This window comes from Harpia harpyja, chromosome 16 (genome assembly GCF_026419915.1).
Source record: "Harpia harpyja isolate bHarHar1 chromosome 16, bHarHar1 primary haplotype, whole genome shotgun sequence".
Classification (NCBI taxonomy): domain Eukaryota; kingdom Metazoa; phylum Chordata; class Aves; order Accipitriformes; family Accipitridae; genus Harpia; species Harpia harpyja.
This window is the reverse complement of record NC_068955.1, coordinates 32,054,248-32,068,408: the sequence shown is the minus strand read 5'-3', so window position 1 is coordinate 32,068,408 and position 14,161 is coordinate 32,054,248. Positions and strand designations below refer to the sequence as shown.

Sequence of the window (14,161 nt, the reverse complement as noted above, 5' to 3'; positions counted from 1 at the left end):
GCTTGGGGACTATTTAGTGCCTCTATGCCCACCATCCCTGACCCTCACTGTCCTCCCGTGCTTCTGAGGGGCTCCTGTGCCCCCCAAGCCGGCTCAGGGCAGCGCTGTGGGGCAGCGGTGCGGTGCTGGAAGCTCCTGAGCACTTCATGCCCAGCCCGCTGCCCTGGGGAAAGCCACATGCCCAGGCACCAGGTAAAAATAAATATTTATTGGAAAATAGTGAATTTTTCTGAGAAGGCAATAGAAAAAAAAAAAAAAAATTCTCCGTACCTCAAACTGACCTGTGCATCACAAGTCCTGGGGGCCGCCTCCCGGGTGGCAGCGGGTCGGGTGCTGCCCGGCAGGTCGCTCGCGCATGCTGCCGGGTGAAGCGGAGCGCAGGCAGGGTGAAGACCTCTCCTGCCTGGGACTGACGTGGGCTTGGCCTAGGAGATGGAGCCAGCACCGGGGCCGCTGGCTCCCCGCCGCCTCGCGTACCTGTGCCGCTCTGTGCCTGGTCCTTTGGCGTGGCACGGGGCTTCAGTACGAATCCATGCTGCCAAGAAGGGAAGAGGGGGACATGTCAGCGCCAAACCAACCAGGCAGCTCGCCGTGCCGGCTTCTGCCGCATCCCAGCGTTACCCAGCTCCCCGCACGACGTGGCCCGGCTGCGGTACCTGGAGAAGGAGACCAGCGCGAGGACACCCAGCAGCAGCTCCACGGCGTAGAAGAGCAGGAGGATGGCGTTAAGGATGGCTTCCAGGCGCAAGGCGTAGGTCTGCAGCAGCAGGTAATAGGCCGCCATCACGGCCGCCGGGACGGTCAGGGCCAGGCTGATAGAGAGCGGCACCTTCCGCTGGCACAGGTTCCCCTTGGATCCTGGGGGGAACATGGTTAGAGGGGTGTCTCCCACAGGGCCCCCCAGGACTCTGCGGTGGTGGGGGGACATGGTAAATGGCACCACGGCGGTCCCAGCTCTGCCCCAGCAGTTCCTGGGGTGGGGGGGTGGCAGCTCTGGAGCCCGATGTCACCCCAGGGGGACACCACCCCCTCTGTCCCCAGCACTTACCGAAGAAGATGCGAGTGGCCTCAGTGCCGAGGTAGAGGAAGAGCAGCACCACGTCCAGCGCCAGGTTGGTGAAGGGGTACGGCAGCAGCAGCACTGCGGGGTACAGCCACCGCTGCCCTCAGGGCCTGCACCGACAGCCCACCCTGGGCCTCAGGGCGGGGGGGGCTGCTGCCCTCGGGGGGGGGGTGCCGGGGTTGGGGGGGACTCACCCTTGTACACGAAGACGAAAGCCTCCAGGAGGAAGTAGGTAGCGCTGTACCACCCGTTGAGGAAAAGCAGGACCTGCAGCGGAGCCGAGGAGCGCTGGCGGCCTGAGGGCACAAGGCGGCCGTAGGCGGGGGCGGCACGGACCGGGCCCCAACCCCGCTCCCCGCCTCGCTGAACCCCGCTCCCGGTTCGTTCCAGGCCCCGCTGCGCCTTGGCCAGCTCCCGGTCCCATCCCTACGCCCCCCTGTCCTCCCCCCCCCGCTCTCCCCGGTCCTGGCCCCGCTACCCGTCGCGGCCCCTCACTCACTCCTGGGCGCCATCTTCTATCTCCATGGGAACGGCCGCCGCCGCCCTCGCTCCCGGGAGCGCTGGGCGGGAAGGAGCCCGGCCGCTCTCTCCGCCCTCTCTATGGTTCAGGAGGACTGGGCAGCTGAGCCGCGGGTTCGAATCCCCCGCCCGACCGGACGGGCGGGTGGGAACCGGGACCCCCGGCTGCCCGCCGGTTCTGCCTCCGTTCCTACGTTGGGCCGAGCATCCCACGCTGCAAGGTGGGAACAGCCTTGTTCTGTGGCTGCAAACGCAGCGCTGAGCTGGCCGGGGCCAGCACAAGGCATGGGTAAGGCTGCCGGGATGGCGGCCGCTGTCACTGGGAGGAAGGGAAGCGCCGGCGGGGGGGGCCCGGGGCACACAGACACCAGGCAGCTTCTGGAAAAGGCAGCCGATTTATTTCTTTATTGTTTACAAAAACACTCAAGTCCCAACAGGAGCTGTGGTGCCGGAACGCACCAGGAGCCTCCCACCAACTCCCAGCATCCGCATGAGCTGTGCCAGCACTGGCAGAAGAGCTGGTCCCCGGGAGGAAGAGGAGGAAGGTGGCTGAGCCGAAACTGTCCCCAACGGGGCCCGCAAATTGCAGAGAGACGGCGGGGGCTGCCGGGAAGTCGAAGGGAAAGACGGTGGGTCGCCCAGAGCCCAAGGGAAGCCATCAGCCGCGGAACTGTGCAAACTCCTTGCGCAGCCAGAGCGAGTCATGGTAGAAGAGGGGGTCACCCAGGTGCACCGCCGTCCTCTTGTAGAAGTAGCAGTAGAGCACGGCCGCTGCGGGAGGGAGGGGGGTGAGGGAGGACCCCCAACTTTGCCCCCACAGGCTCCCCGAAAGAGGCAGGACCCCACCAGGGACCCTGCGACCACGAGCCCTTACCCAACCGCTGGAAAACAAAAAGGGTCTGCAGGCCTTCGGTCCACACGAAGCGGCCGGAGTCCCGCCACCGCAGGTTCTGAGGCAGACAGACAGGAGCCAAGAATAACACCCGCGTTAGTTTTGGGGGCAGCAACCTGTGCCTCCAGCTCCCTCAGCCCGGTGTGCTGCCGGGCACAGGCCAGGGGAGATGCTGCCGGCTGCGGGGGGCAGCTCCCCCACCCCAAAGGTTAAGCAGCTCAGGGGATTTAGCCAGCGAGCCGGGACCTATTCTAGCTTCAGACTTCAGATCTCTGCAAATCCCCGTCAATCCCCTGCCCAGATGGCGTGGGCAGCACCGGGGCGGCTGCCCGCTCGGGCACCCTGGTGCGGGGCGGCCCCCGGCCCGGCTCGAAGCGTTTCCCCTGCCCCGGGGTCAGCGAGGTAGGGACGGACCCTCACTCAGAGGCTGGAGAAGTGGGGGATGAGAGCCCGATGGAGGAGGGTGCCCAGGGGCTGGGCAGGGTGTGTGGGCTGCTCCTTCGGGGGCCGGGGCAGGGGACAGGAGGGAGTTTAGTCGGGGAAGAGAAGGGGAAGATGCTGCCAGGACCACTCGGTGCTTGCTTGCTGCCAGCGGGGAGGGGGCCGCCCCCAGGCGCTGAGCCCTGGCGTTTGCTGGGGATTAATCCCAGGTAAACCAGGAGGTGCTGTCACAGACTTCAGCGGGGATTACCCCAGGAGTGGCTTCTGTGCCAGCACAGAGCTGGAGCTGCTGGGCTTCCCCTGTGGAAAGAGGATTTTTCTAGCAGGTTACAGCCCTTAGGGAAGGGGCCGGGATGGGGCAGCTCACTTCCAGCCTGACGCCTACGGGGCGGGAGGTCACGCAGGGAATCGCAGGGGACACCGAACTGTCCCTGCGGTGGTAGATCGTGGCCTTTCTCTCATGAGAGAGGGACTGAAGGGAGCAGGGGGTTGTGGCCAGGAAAGCAAGCGGACCACTGCCTGTGCTGCCTGCCCTCAAGAGAAGCCGGCAGCCCCGAGCTCGCCCCAGCCTACCATAACCCAGATGTGGAAGGAGATGCTGAGCGCCAGGTAGGCCGCTGACAGCAGGATGGTCCCCTTGAACTTGTGGAAGAGGAGGTTGACCAGCCCAGCCTGGAAGACGAAGGTGTTGAAGAACATGAGGAAGATGATGATGATGTTGAAGAGAATAGCAATGTCCTGGATGCTGCAGGAGGAGAGAGACGTGGTGAGAGCCCAGCTCTCCTGCCCCACCGCGCTACCCGCTATGTCCGCCTGGTGCTCACATGAAGAGGACGAGCTGGACGGCGGGGGCCGTGCGGAGCAGCTCCGAGAAGGAGTTGACGAAGAGGTCGTAGAAAAGCAGGAGGAACTGCAGGAACAGGACCAGGCTGTAGTTGCTGGTCTGGAGCATCTTCCTTCCCTGGGGCTTGGAGCTCTCAGCCCCGGCATCCCCAGCGGCAGAGCCAGCTCATGGTCTGGAGCTGAGGGGCTCAGCGTCGCCTCTCCCTACGACCGAGACCTGGAGGGGGAGCAGAAGTTTTGTTTGGGAGGGTGGGACGCACCCCCTGCACCTCGCAAACCTCCTCCGGAAACCCAAAGCAGGGTCAAACCAACAGCAGCTCCTGCCAGTTTCTAGCACGCCGATGCAGAGCTGTGCTCTGCCCCTGGTCTGTAGGCTGGGCTCTCGTAAATAAGCTGTCTCCCTTCTCACCACGCAGCGGGCTCGGGTGCAGTCTCACTCTCCCACCCTCCAGCCTCACAGCCACCCCGATCTCAGGAAACAGATGCGAAGAAATTCAGGGACAAGGGAGATGTGCGATCTCAGGGAGCAGCATCCAGGCAGGTTATTCACACGTCTCACGCCGGACAAACCCTAAAGCTGCCGACAGCTCCGTGGGCAGTGCTGAGCAGGCCACGCTACAGGGGCAGGTTTGGGCACGCCGTGTCCCAGCATCGCTCTCCTTCGCCCCACCCCAGGACCATGCACCCTGCCTGGGGCAGCTGGTCAGAGAGTGGACGAGGACATAGGGAGGGGACGAGGACACAGGGAGGGAGCGGAGCTGTCTGGGGACAAGCGAGGAGGCACAGCTCTCCTGCCCGCTTCTCCGACAGCCGACCCGGGACCCGCACTGCCTGGGGACAGCAGCAGGGCAGCACCGGGGAAGGAGGGACGTGACACAGGGGGAGGTAAGGCGGTGCTCGGAGGGACTGGGGGGGTCCAGGAGAACGGGGAGGGTCCCCCGCGTCCTGGTGGTAGAGTTCTGCTCTGAGGCCCTTCCTTCTCTGAAAGGGAGCCACAGGGTAGCTCCCCCCACTCCCAGGTCCTATACCACCCCCATCCCCCGTCACACAGCCACCACGCAGCCACCCTCTCCCTGCGTGGCCCCCGGGTCCCCTCTTATCCCCCCATCCATTCCCCCCGACCCCAGTCCCGAAGGAGGCCGCAGCATCACCGGGGTCCCCCCCCACCCCAGCAGCCGCCCCCGGGGGTACCTCCCCCCCACTCCTCCCCGGTACACAGGCAATCTGTGGAGCCCGGGGCTGCGGGAACCGGTGGTCCCCGCCGCGTCCCACCCTCCGCACCCCGGCAGCGGCCGGGCTCTGACCTGCGGCCGCCATCTTCCGTCTCCAGGGTAACGGAACAGCCACTGAGGTGGGAGCGGAAGCGGGCGGCTGGAGGAACCGCGCTGGGGCCGCTCTGGCCGTCGCTCTCGCTGGCTACGCGTCTGGGAGGGTTGGCGGGGGTCGGAGGGAGCTACCACAGAGGCGAACGGCCAGAGCGGCGCCGTCCGACATGGAGGCGCCCGGAGAGGCCGAGGCCCACGGCGGGCGGCGGGAGGGACTGAGGTACGGCCCCGGGACCAGGCCAAGACCCCGGGGCTGAAGGAACTGTGGGGCCGGCTCCGTGTTCCCGGAGCCGGGAGGAGCCGCTGGGCCTTGTGTTCCGGGGAGCCATGGGGCCGGGCCCAGTGTCCCCAGACGTGGGGGAGCCGTAGGGCCGGGCCCCGTGTTCCCGGTGTTGTGGGAACCGTGGTGGCAGGCCCTGTGTCACCAGGTCTGGGGGAACTGCGGGGCCCCGGCTGTAGGGGAGCCGTGGGGCCGGGCCCCACATCCCCAGGCTTTAGGGGGAGCCGTGGGGCCCAGGCTTTGGGAGAGCCGTGGGGCCCAGGCTTTGGGAGAGCCGTGGGACCCAGGCCCAGGGGAGCCGTGGGGCCGCTCAGCACCGTGGCAAGCATTGCAAGGCCTCGGAGCGAGTGGGTGGCTGAGTTCGCGGTCCTCGTGCTGCATCGGGGCCGCGTCCCACCCACCTCCTGCCTCACGGTCCCGTGGGGCAGCTGATCTTGGCCGGGGGCGGCGGGGGAACACAAGGCTGTCACCCGCCCCGGGAGAAGACATAAATATCTATTTTTGGAGGCGGATGCAAAACGCCAGGCAAATGAGCTCAGCCTTGCTCCTGCCAGTCACCTGCTTGAGCCCCGTGGGCTGAGGGCAGCACCGAGGGCAAGGCCCTGCCCGTCCCGCTGCCCAGCCCAGGCAGGGATGTGGGGCTGTTGCCTGTGGGGTCCGTCCCCCCCCTCTGACCCCCATGAAGCAGGTGGGGGTGAGGGCTGGCACAGAGCAGGCACGAGGGAGCAGGGGTGCTGGGGCTGCCAGGATCTGGGTCGGGGGCAGGTACAAGAGTACCTCCTCGCACCCAGGAGGGGCGAGCCCTGTTCTGTGGGTGCAGCTGGGGGGGGTACAAGGTGCTGAGGGGGGAGGGGATCGGGTCAGTGGGTTCTTGGGGACAGCGTAGGGGGTGCTGGGGGAGCGCAGGGTTACAGGAGACACTTGGACCCTCTGTGAGGCCCTTGCTGCTGTCCCCTGGCGCCAGGGCGGCACGGTAGGGTGCTGCCCAGGGACCTGGCTCTGCAGGAGCTGGTTTTGTCCTGCACGTCACCAGCTGGCCGGCTCCAGTCCTGGCATCCTTCCCTGGCCAGGCAGCAGCTGGGCCAGGGCCAGCCCTCCTTGGGGTGCCTGGTTCCCTTTTCAGTCTGGCTCCTCCCTGGGGGTGTCTGCACGCAGGCCAGAGCCGGCACAGGCAGAGAGCCCCGGCAGAGGCTGAGCAGGCGTCTCGCTCTTCCCCAGGTGCCGCCATCCTGTCGCAGAGATGCTGGATCTGCCCTTCCTGCCCTTCTGCATCTTTCTCGGCGGCCTGGGCTTCATGTGCGTGGCCTTCGTGAGCGCCTGGTGCCAGCACTGGCGCGGCGGCTTCGCCTTGGACGGCGGCCTCCAGATGTTCAACTGGCACCCGGTGTTGATGGTGACGGGCATGGTGGTGCTGTACGGTGCAGGTGAGCGGGGCGTGCGGCGCGGCGCGGCCCTGGCACAGCTCCTGCCTGACTCTCTCGCCCAACAGCGGCCCTGGTGTACCGCCTGCCCCCCGCCTGGAGCGGCCCCAAGCTCCCCTGGAAGGTGCTGCACGGTGCCCTGACCCTGGCAGCCTTCAGCCTGGCCGTGCTGGGGCTGGTGGCCGTCTTTCGCTTCCACAACAACCACGGGACGCCCAACATGTACTCGCTGCACAGCTGGCTGGGGCTGGCCACCGTGCTGCTCTTTTCCTGCCAGGTGGGTGCTGCCCCGGCCCCCCCGCACCCTGGCTCCCTTCTCCATGCCCGTCGCCCTCACCTCCCCTCCCTGCAGTGGCTGGCCGGCTTCAGCGCCTTCCTGCTGCCCTGGGCTCCTGCCTGGCTCCGTGCCCTCTACAAACCCGTCCACGTCTTCTTCGGCTCCACCATCCTCATGCTGTCCGTGGCCTCGTGCGTGTCGGGCATCAACGAGAAGCTCTTCTTCAGCCTGTGAGCATCGCGGCGGGCGTGGGGAGAGCCTTTGCAGGGAGGGAGGCTTGGGGCAGGGGTGGTTTGGGCTGGTCGTTGTCTCTTGGTGTCAGAAGCGGCACAGAGCGAAACTGAGCACAGGGCGGTGAAGGGAAGTGAGCGATTTCTCCCTCAGGTGCATGGTTAACCTGCACAACTCCCTGCTGCGGCGTGGGTACAGGGTTGCGTGGGCTTAGGGGAAGGCCGGGCACATCCAGGAAAGCTTTTGGCCCCTCTTTTCCCAAGGAGGAACAGGACGACAGACTACAAGTACCTGCCCGCCGAGGCTGTCTTTGCTAACACGCTGGGGCTCCTCATCATCCTCTTTGGGGTGCTGGTGCTGGGTGCCCTGGCCAGGCCGAGCTGGAAGCGCCCCGACGCTGACTCCCCAGACTCTCGCCAGGTACCAGCTCCGCTGCGGGGGCACGCCGGCTGCGCGCAGGGTGGGTTTGGGGAGCCGAGCTGAGGGACCTGCCTCCCACCACAGCCCCGGCTGGCTCATCCCTGGGGTGGGGGGGGATGCTGGGCCCGGCAGGGGGGGGGTGCAGGTACCGGGCTCACCCATACTCTCCCCACAGCCGCTGCTCACCGCCGAGCGCTGACGCCTGCGTGGCAGCCGAGGTCTCTCCCTGCCCTCCCGGGGCTGCCAGCCCTGAGTTGTCCAACCCCGTCGCTTCCCTGCCTGCACCGCCGACTCCGCTCTCGGCCTGTCACCTTGCCCTCGCCGGGGGCTCCCGCTGCCTGCGCCCGACGCTCATCTGCCCGTGGGAGGAACAGGCTCAGCTCCCTTACGACAGAGATGTTGCTGCGATGAGGACATCTCTTTGCCTCCTTTGTGGCCTGGCGTTGGCCTCCTGCCTGCCGTAGGATGAGGGCAGCCGCAGTGTGATGCTTCTGCCTGCATCCTCATGCCTCCACATGCCAGCTCCTGCCGGGTCCAGCTGGTCTTTCACACCTGGACCTTGCTCCGTGCCAAACTGGCTGCCCTCGAGCCTTCCCCGGGCCCTGCAGTGCCATCGCTCAACGCAGCAGCCGGAGCTGTCAGAGCCTCGTCAGGTCAGAAGCTGCTGGAGGAGCACCCATGTGCCTGGCAGCGCTACCCCCCCCACCCCGGGACCATCTCCTGCGTGGGGTGGCCCGGCTCGGGGCGGCAGGGATGGAAGGGACCCTCACACCGTGCCTTGCCCTTCATCGGGCTGCCTGTGCCTCTCTCTCCGCCCCGTGGGTACAGGTGGCGGGACCAGCCGAGCAGCCTCCCGGGGCCCTCATGGACACGTAATAAACCGCTGGCTTCTGCAGTGTTCCTGCACCCGCGTCCTTGGGGACAAGGGGGGGGGCTCCAGGAGCCGGGGGGGGAGAGGTGGGTGCCTGGGGAGCAAGTCCCGGTGCTGGCCAAGCCAAGCTGCGCTGCCTGGAGGCTGCGTCCCCTCTGAGGGCCTGGCTTGTCATCGCTGGCTCCTACCGTCCCCTCCGCCACCGGTAGCTGGAGCTCCCCTGGCAGCCTGGGCTCACGCTGGCCGGTCCCCCTGCTCACCCCAGGCCCTTGCCCCAGCTTGGGGGCCACCCTGTGCTGCAGGGTGGGCTCTGCCCTGGCCCCTGGTTCTTCTTTGTCCCTTTCCCCAAGCCTCCTCCCGGCCCCGTGCCTGGGGCCACGTGAGTTCTGTGGTTTCCCCTCCCAGCACCCGCTGGGGAGGGCTTGTGGCCAGCCCAGAAGCTTTCTTCCTCCCCAGCGGTCATGCTCACGCTGGAGCATAGGACCAGCTGGATCTCTGTTCCTGTCCAGCTTAAGATGGGGACATGTCCTGGAGGAACTGGGTGCATCCGGGCCAGCCCCAATCCCCACCGTCCCATTCCTCTCGTGGGGAAGGATGCTCTGGGCCAGCTTAAGGGGACCACGAAGGTTTATTGGGGATACCTGGGGTGTCCTGTCACGTCCTCACCGTCACCTCTGGAGCTGCACAGGGGTGGCCAACAGCTGGCTGCCCCTCAGCTCCGCAGCCCCTCCAGCACGGCCCGCAGCACGGCCGCCACCGCCACTGCCCCCGGGTCGGGCTGCAGCAGCTGGGCTGAGCTGATGTAGCTGGCTCTGCCCGCCCCGGCCTCCATGTGCCTGGTGGCCTCTGCCGCAGCCTCCGCGCTCTGCCAGGGAAAAACGGGATGCGTTCGGGATGCTGCCGGGGCGGCCCAGCGCGGTGATTCCCACCCCATTCCCCTGCCAGCCCGGCTTTGGGCTGCCCGCTCCGGGCTTTGCCTGCCGGGTTGCCCCTGCCCCGTACCTCCACGGCGGTGGTCAGCACCGGCAGCAGGTCGGCACCGGGGCTGCGCAGGGCGTGCAGAGCCTGCGCCGCAGCACACAGCGAGTCCAGCTGGGAGAGACGGGGAAGGGGGCTGAGAACCAGGGCTGCGGCTGGGCTGGCAGCCCCGGTGGCTTGCAGGCAACGAGGTGGCTTTGCCCAGCGTCCCCTGGGACGCCGGCACTCACCATCGTCCTGTCCCCCGGCGCAGCTCCTCCGTACCTGTGCAGGATGCAGGAGGGTTGGCAGGATCCTGCAGAGGGATTGGGGGTCCCGTGGAGGACCCCGGGGGTCCCGCAGCCCACGGCACTCACCGCTGCATGGCTTCGATGCCGGCGTCCATGGCATCAGCCCAGGTCGGGAGATCGCTGCGGCTGAGCAGGGGCCGAGCGGCCGCCGTCAGGAACAGCCCGTAGAGCTGCCGGGACACCGGCCCCATCATCGCCTGCTGTGGCGGCACAGCCGGGGTCCCACGGGGTGACGAGCCAGACCCGCGCCCCCTCCTCCTACCCCACGCTCACCACGCCAGAGGAGCCACCCATCTTTTCCAGCAGCAGGTCGGCCAGGGCAGAGAGGAGCTGGGCCGGGGCTGCCGGCGGGGGCCGGGCACGCACCCACTCCCGGATGGCTGCAGGGACAGAGGCGAGAACGGGCTGGGATGCTTCCCTTGGCCCCGCGTGGGCTGGCAGGGGTGACCCACTGGGCCCCGGGGACCCCTGTCTCCCTTGGGGGCAGCCAGGGACCCCTAACTGCCCCAAGGGCACCTGGGGATCCCTGCCCTTCTTGGGGATCCCTGCCCTTCTTGGGGACAAGCAGGGACACCCCCCACAATGCCTTGGGCCAGCTGCCACTGGGTGCAGAGACATTTCGGGGCCGTGGCTCCCAGGGTGGGGGGACCCTGTCCCCTAGGAAGGGGCAGCTGGGGGGGACCCTATCCCCCCAGGAAGGGACAGCTCGGGGGCAGATCCTGCTCCCCAGCTGGAGAGAACAGCTCAGGGTTCCCCACTCCCCAAGAAGCGATGTCCCAGGGAAGACCCCACTCCTGGGAGGTGATGGCTGGGATACCCTCTCCCCACGAGTCCCTGGTTGATGGCCCCCCAGCACCCCCCCAGGGTGCCAGCACCCACCTTGGGCAGCCCGAGCATGCGTGTGGCCACAGTCCCCGTCACCTGCCTCACGGTCCAGCTCGTTGAGCTTGTCCTGCATGTCGAGGAGGGTGCTGCACACCTGCTCCAGGACCAGCTGCGCCCGCACTGCACCGGGCCCTGCGGGGAGGAGACGTCACCCCTGCCCGTCCCTGGGGGAGACGGGGAAACCGAGGCACGGGGAGGTAACAGCTCCTGAGGGACTCGAGCTCCCCGGGGCTGCCCGTACCCGTGCTGGTCTCAAGCTGCGCAATCACTGGTCCCTCCTTCGGCGCCGGCACCTCCTGTCTCTGGCTCGTCGCAGGCGCCGCGGCCAGGTTGGGCCAAGCCATGGCCGTGGTCTCGGCATCTGGAATAGCAGGAGGTGAGAGAAAGGCGAGCGCCAGCTCAGCGAGACTCCGCTGGATCCTCACCAGCGTGTCCGGCAGCGCTGCCTGCGCAGGCAGCCAGGCATCCAGCTCCAGGGCACCTTGGGACACCCCACTGACCTTGTGTCCTGGCTGTCCCATCACCTGGGGACCCCTGTGCCCCCCGTCCCATGCTGCATCCCCACCAGCGGGCACTCACCGATCAGCCCCACGAGCTCCTCATCCACCAGCATGAGGGTGAGGGAGACCCCGGCCATCTCCAGCGCCGTCATGAAGGAGCCCACCAAGGCCCGGGCGATGTGGATGCCTCGGCTCTCTGCGGGCACGGGAGGTTCCGTGAGCGAGGGGGGTGTTGCGGGAAGGGTCCCCAGAAGCAGAAGAACCAGACCCAGGGAATGGTGCCCCAAGACCCCCACCCCGCACTCACCCAGGCAGCGCACAGCCGCGCCGGCCACGATGCTCAGCTCCAGGCAGGACAACCCACCCAGGTTGTTCACCACCAGCACCACAGAGGCTCCTGCAGGGTAGGGGACAGAATGACACCCCTGCCTGGGTGGGCCAGGGGGGTGTGGAGGGCCAGGGGGGGCTCACCGGGGCTCAGAGGCAGGTGGGAGGCGTTGGAGGGGTCCGTCATGTGCGCCAGCATCGTTTCCACCGCCTCGTCTGCCGGCAGCACCTGGGGGGCACAGTGGGGCCATGAGGGCGGAGCGGGGTGGGGGGGGAAATGGGAGGCGGGGGGGACACAGCAGGTCCCTGCTCACCTTCATCCTGCGCACACCCGCCTCGCCGTGGATTCCTGAGGAGGTGAGGCAGCATCAGCTCATGCTGCGGGCACATCCCGCACCGGGTGATGCCTGCCCCATGGGGGACAGGGGGGCACTCCGCCCCCGCCGGGGCATGGGGGGGACACGGGGGGGAATTTCCTTACCCAGGCCCAGCTCCATCTCATCGTCAGCCAGCTGGAAGGTGGGCTTGGAGCCTGGGACGCTGCAGGGGGACAGGCTGAGACCCAGGGTACCTGCGTGGGGAGGGCAGACGGGGTTAAACCTAGGGGGATTTGGGGCTGGTGGGGGGCAATGGGAGGCTCTGATTCGCCCCAGGGCTGTGAACTGCCGGGAGGGATGGGGGGGATGGGGCTGCGAGACAAGGCACGGCAACCCCGGGGGTCCCCGCAGGGCACCAAGGGGTCCCCCACACACGTACCCATGGCTTTAGCCGCCGCCGACACCTTCTCGACGATCTCATTCAAGCTCGCCCCCGCCTCGGCCAGGGCCCCCGCCACCTGCAAAGGGCAGCCGTGGGTGAGGGACCACCGGGCCCCGTCCCCCAAAATCCCCCGTCCCCAGAGGGACGCGGTGGGGGCCCTGGGCACCAGTGTCACCCTACGGACCTTGTGTATGAGGACGGTGCCGCACAGCCCGCGGCGCCCGGCTTTCTTCAAGGTGGCGAAAGCGCTGTCGTCCCCCACCACCACCATTTGCACGTCGGCCCCCTCCGCCCGCGCCCGCTCCAGCGCCAGCCCAAAGTTAAGCCGATCCCCGGTGTAGTTCTTCACAATCAGGAGGGTCCCAGCTGCAGGGGGGGGACACACACGGACACGGGACGGACGGCGAAGCATGGGGTGAAACCGTGGCGGGGGGCGAAGCCCCGACCCGCACCCCACCACGCCATCCTACCTGCGCCAGCCTGCGTCACCGCCCGGATGGCCGCCAGGATGCTGCCCACGGCCGGAGAGGTGAAGACGGCACCGGCCACCACGCCGGTCAGCATGCCCTTCCCGACGTACCCTACGGAACAAGACGGGGCGTTGGGGGCTGTGCCGGGGGGCAGCCGGCCCGCGGCGGCGGCAGTGGAGGGGGAAGAGCTCACCTGCGTGGGCAGGCTCGTGGCCGGAGCCCCCCCCGGAAAGCAAGGCGACCCGACCCTGGATGGCTACCAGGTCGGCTCGCAGGACTACCCGGTGTCCCTGCAGGAGCCGGAGGCCGGGGTTACAGGCCACCAACCCCGCCAGCGCGTCGTCGGCGCAGCCCGCCACCGAGTTCACCAGCTTCTTGGGGACCTGGCGGCACAGAGGGGTGGCAGTGGGGGGGTACGGGGATGGTATGGGGCTGTTGGGGGGGGGGGGGGGAGCAGGGGGCTCCCCGCCGCCCCGGGGCTCACCTCCATGCGGGCGGCACGGCGGGGATGATGGAGGATCCCACGTAGCTTCAGCTCCGAGTCCAAACTCCGTCCGGGAGGCGGCGGGGGCTGAGGGAGGACAAGGTCCGCCACAGGCAGGGACAGCCCCCCCCCCCCCCGTCCCACCTGGGGGTCCCACGGGGATGGCCTGGCCCGGGGACGGCAGGAGGGGGACGGGGTGGGATATGGGGTGCCCCATCAGAGGGGGGAAGCTGGGTCCAGTGTCGTCTCTGAAGGGGGACCATCTCCTGGGGGGGGGGAGGCAGGGTCGGACAAGCCCCACAGCAGGGACCCCCTCATGGGGTGGGGGACCAGGGTGGGAACACCCCCCCCAGCAAGCAGAGACCCCATCCTAGGGTGGGGGAGGACCAGGGGGGGAGCATCCCCCTGAGCAGGGACCCCCTCCTGGGGTGGAGGGGAAGGGGGGGACCAGGGTGGGTGTGCACCCCCCCCCCCCAAGCAAGGACCCCCTTTTGGGGTGGGGGGGGACGAGGGTGGATGCACCCCAGCATCGGGAACCTCCTCTGAGCATGGGGCCTGGGTGGATGCACCCCCTCCCCGGTGAGGACCCCCTCTCGGGGTGGGGGGGGGGAGAAGGGGGTGCACCCCCACCATGGACCCCCTCCTGGGGTGCAGTAGAAGGAGCAGGGGGGCTGCATCCCCCCCAGGTGGGGACCTCCCCCACCGGGATATGGGGTGGGAGCATCCCCTCCCCAGCGGGGATCCCCAGGTGGAGATTCCCCCCCCCCCCCCCCCAAAAGCAGGGACCCCCGGAGCATCCCCCTTCCCCACCAGTCCTCTCGTCTGCTCCTCCGGGTCCTCCCAGCGGCCTAGAGCGGCCCCACTCCGCCCCTTCCGCTGACGTCC

General features: G+C 68.2%; 4 protein-coding genes across 7 annotated transcripts; 1 reads left to right on the top strand and 3 right to left on the bottom strand.

Annotated features, from left to right (window-relative positions):
• Positions 1 to 193: 193 nt before the first annotated feature.
• Positions 194 to 1,725, bottom strand: TMEM216 (transmembrane protein 216). Its single transcript, XM_052812036.1, has 5 exons — positions 1,563 to 1,725; positions 1,258 to 1,359; positions 1,049 to 1,141; positions 657 to 858; positions 194 to 535 (listed from the first exon to the last, which is right to left on the bottom strand). The coding sequence occupies exons 1-5, from the start codon at positions 1,573 to 1,575 to the stop codon at positions 520 to 522; spliced, it is 426 nt and encodes a 141-aa protein (XP_052667996.1). The 5' UTR covers positions 1,576 to 1,725; the 3' UTR covers positions 194 to 519.
• A 233-nt stretch (positions 1,726 to 1,958) lies between these two features.
• On the bottom strand, positions 1,959 to 5,171 carry TMEM138 (transmembrane protein 138). Its single transcript, XM_052812034.1, has 5 exons — positions 5,063 to 5,171; positions 3,740 to 3,975; positions 3,489 to 3,660; positions 2,457 to 2,532; positions 1,959 to 2,353 (listed from the first exon to the last, which is right to left on the bottom strand). Exons 2-5 carry the CDS (start codon positions 3,865 to 3,867, stop codon positions 2,241 to 2,243), a joined length of 489 nt encoding a protein of 162 aa, XP_052667994.1. The 5' UTR covers positions 3,868 to 3,975; positions 5,063 to 5,171; the 3' UTR covers positions 1,959 to 2,240.
• Positions 4,409 to 8,607, top strand: LOC128153116 (lysosomal membrane ascorbate-dependent ferrireductase CYB561A3). 2 transcript variants are annotated; one of them, XM_052812018.1, is made up of 6 exons: positions 4,409 to 4,643; positions 6,582 to 6,787; positions 6,853 to 7,061; positions 7,137 to 7,291; positions 7,556 to 7,712; positions 7,888 to 8,607. In XM_052812018.1, exons 2-6 carry the CDS (start codon positions 6,604 to 6,606, stop codon positions 7,909 to 7,911), a joined length of 729 nt encoding a protein of 242 aa, XP_052667978.1. In that variant the 5' UTR covers positions 4,409 to 4,643; positions 6,582 to 6,603; the 3' UTR covers positions 7,912 to 8,607. The 2 variants fall into 2 exon arrangements, with proteins under 2 accessions (XP_052667978.1, XP_052667977.1); XM_052812017.1 differs by lacking the exon at positions 4,409 to 4,643 and adding an exon at positions 5,236 to 5,303.
• A 595-nt stretch (positions 8,608 to 9,202) lies between these two features.
• On the bottom strand, positions 9,203 to 14,141 carry TKFC (triokinase and FMN cyclase). Of its 3 annotated transcripts, XM_052811984.1 has the most exons (18): positions 14,087 to 14,141; positions 13,277 to 13,363; positions 12,986 to 13,175; positions 12,793 to 12,903; positions 12,507 to 12,688; positions 12,320 to 12,398; positions 12,045 to 12,134; positions 11,878 to 11,912; positions 11,708 to 11,792; positions 11,544 to 11,633; positions 11,316 to 11,432; positions 10,978 to 11,097; positions 10,731 to 10,868; positions 10,125 to 10,231; positions 9,918 to 10,021; positions 9,792 to 9,825; positions 9,586 to 9,675; positions 9,203 to 9,448 (listed from the first exon to the last, which is right to left on the bottom strand). In XM_052811984.1, the coding sequence occupies exons 2-18, from the start codon at positions 13,280 to 13,282 to the stop codon at positions 9,296 to 9,298; spliced, it is 1,731 nt and encodes a 576-aa protein (XP_052667944.1). In that variant the 5' UTR covers positions 13,283 to 13,363; positions 14,087 to 14,141; the 3' UTR covers positions 9,203 to 9,295. The 3 variants fall into 3 exon arrangements, with proteins under 3 accessions (XP_052667944.1, XP_052667945.1, XP_052667943.1); XM_052811985.1 differs by lacking the exon at positions 12,986 to 13,175; XM_052811983.1 differs by lacking the exons at positions 12,986 to 13,175; positions 14,087 to 14,141 and having other exon boundaries at positions 13,277 to 13,494.
• Positions 14,142 to 14,161: the final 20 nt, after the last annotated feature.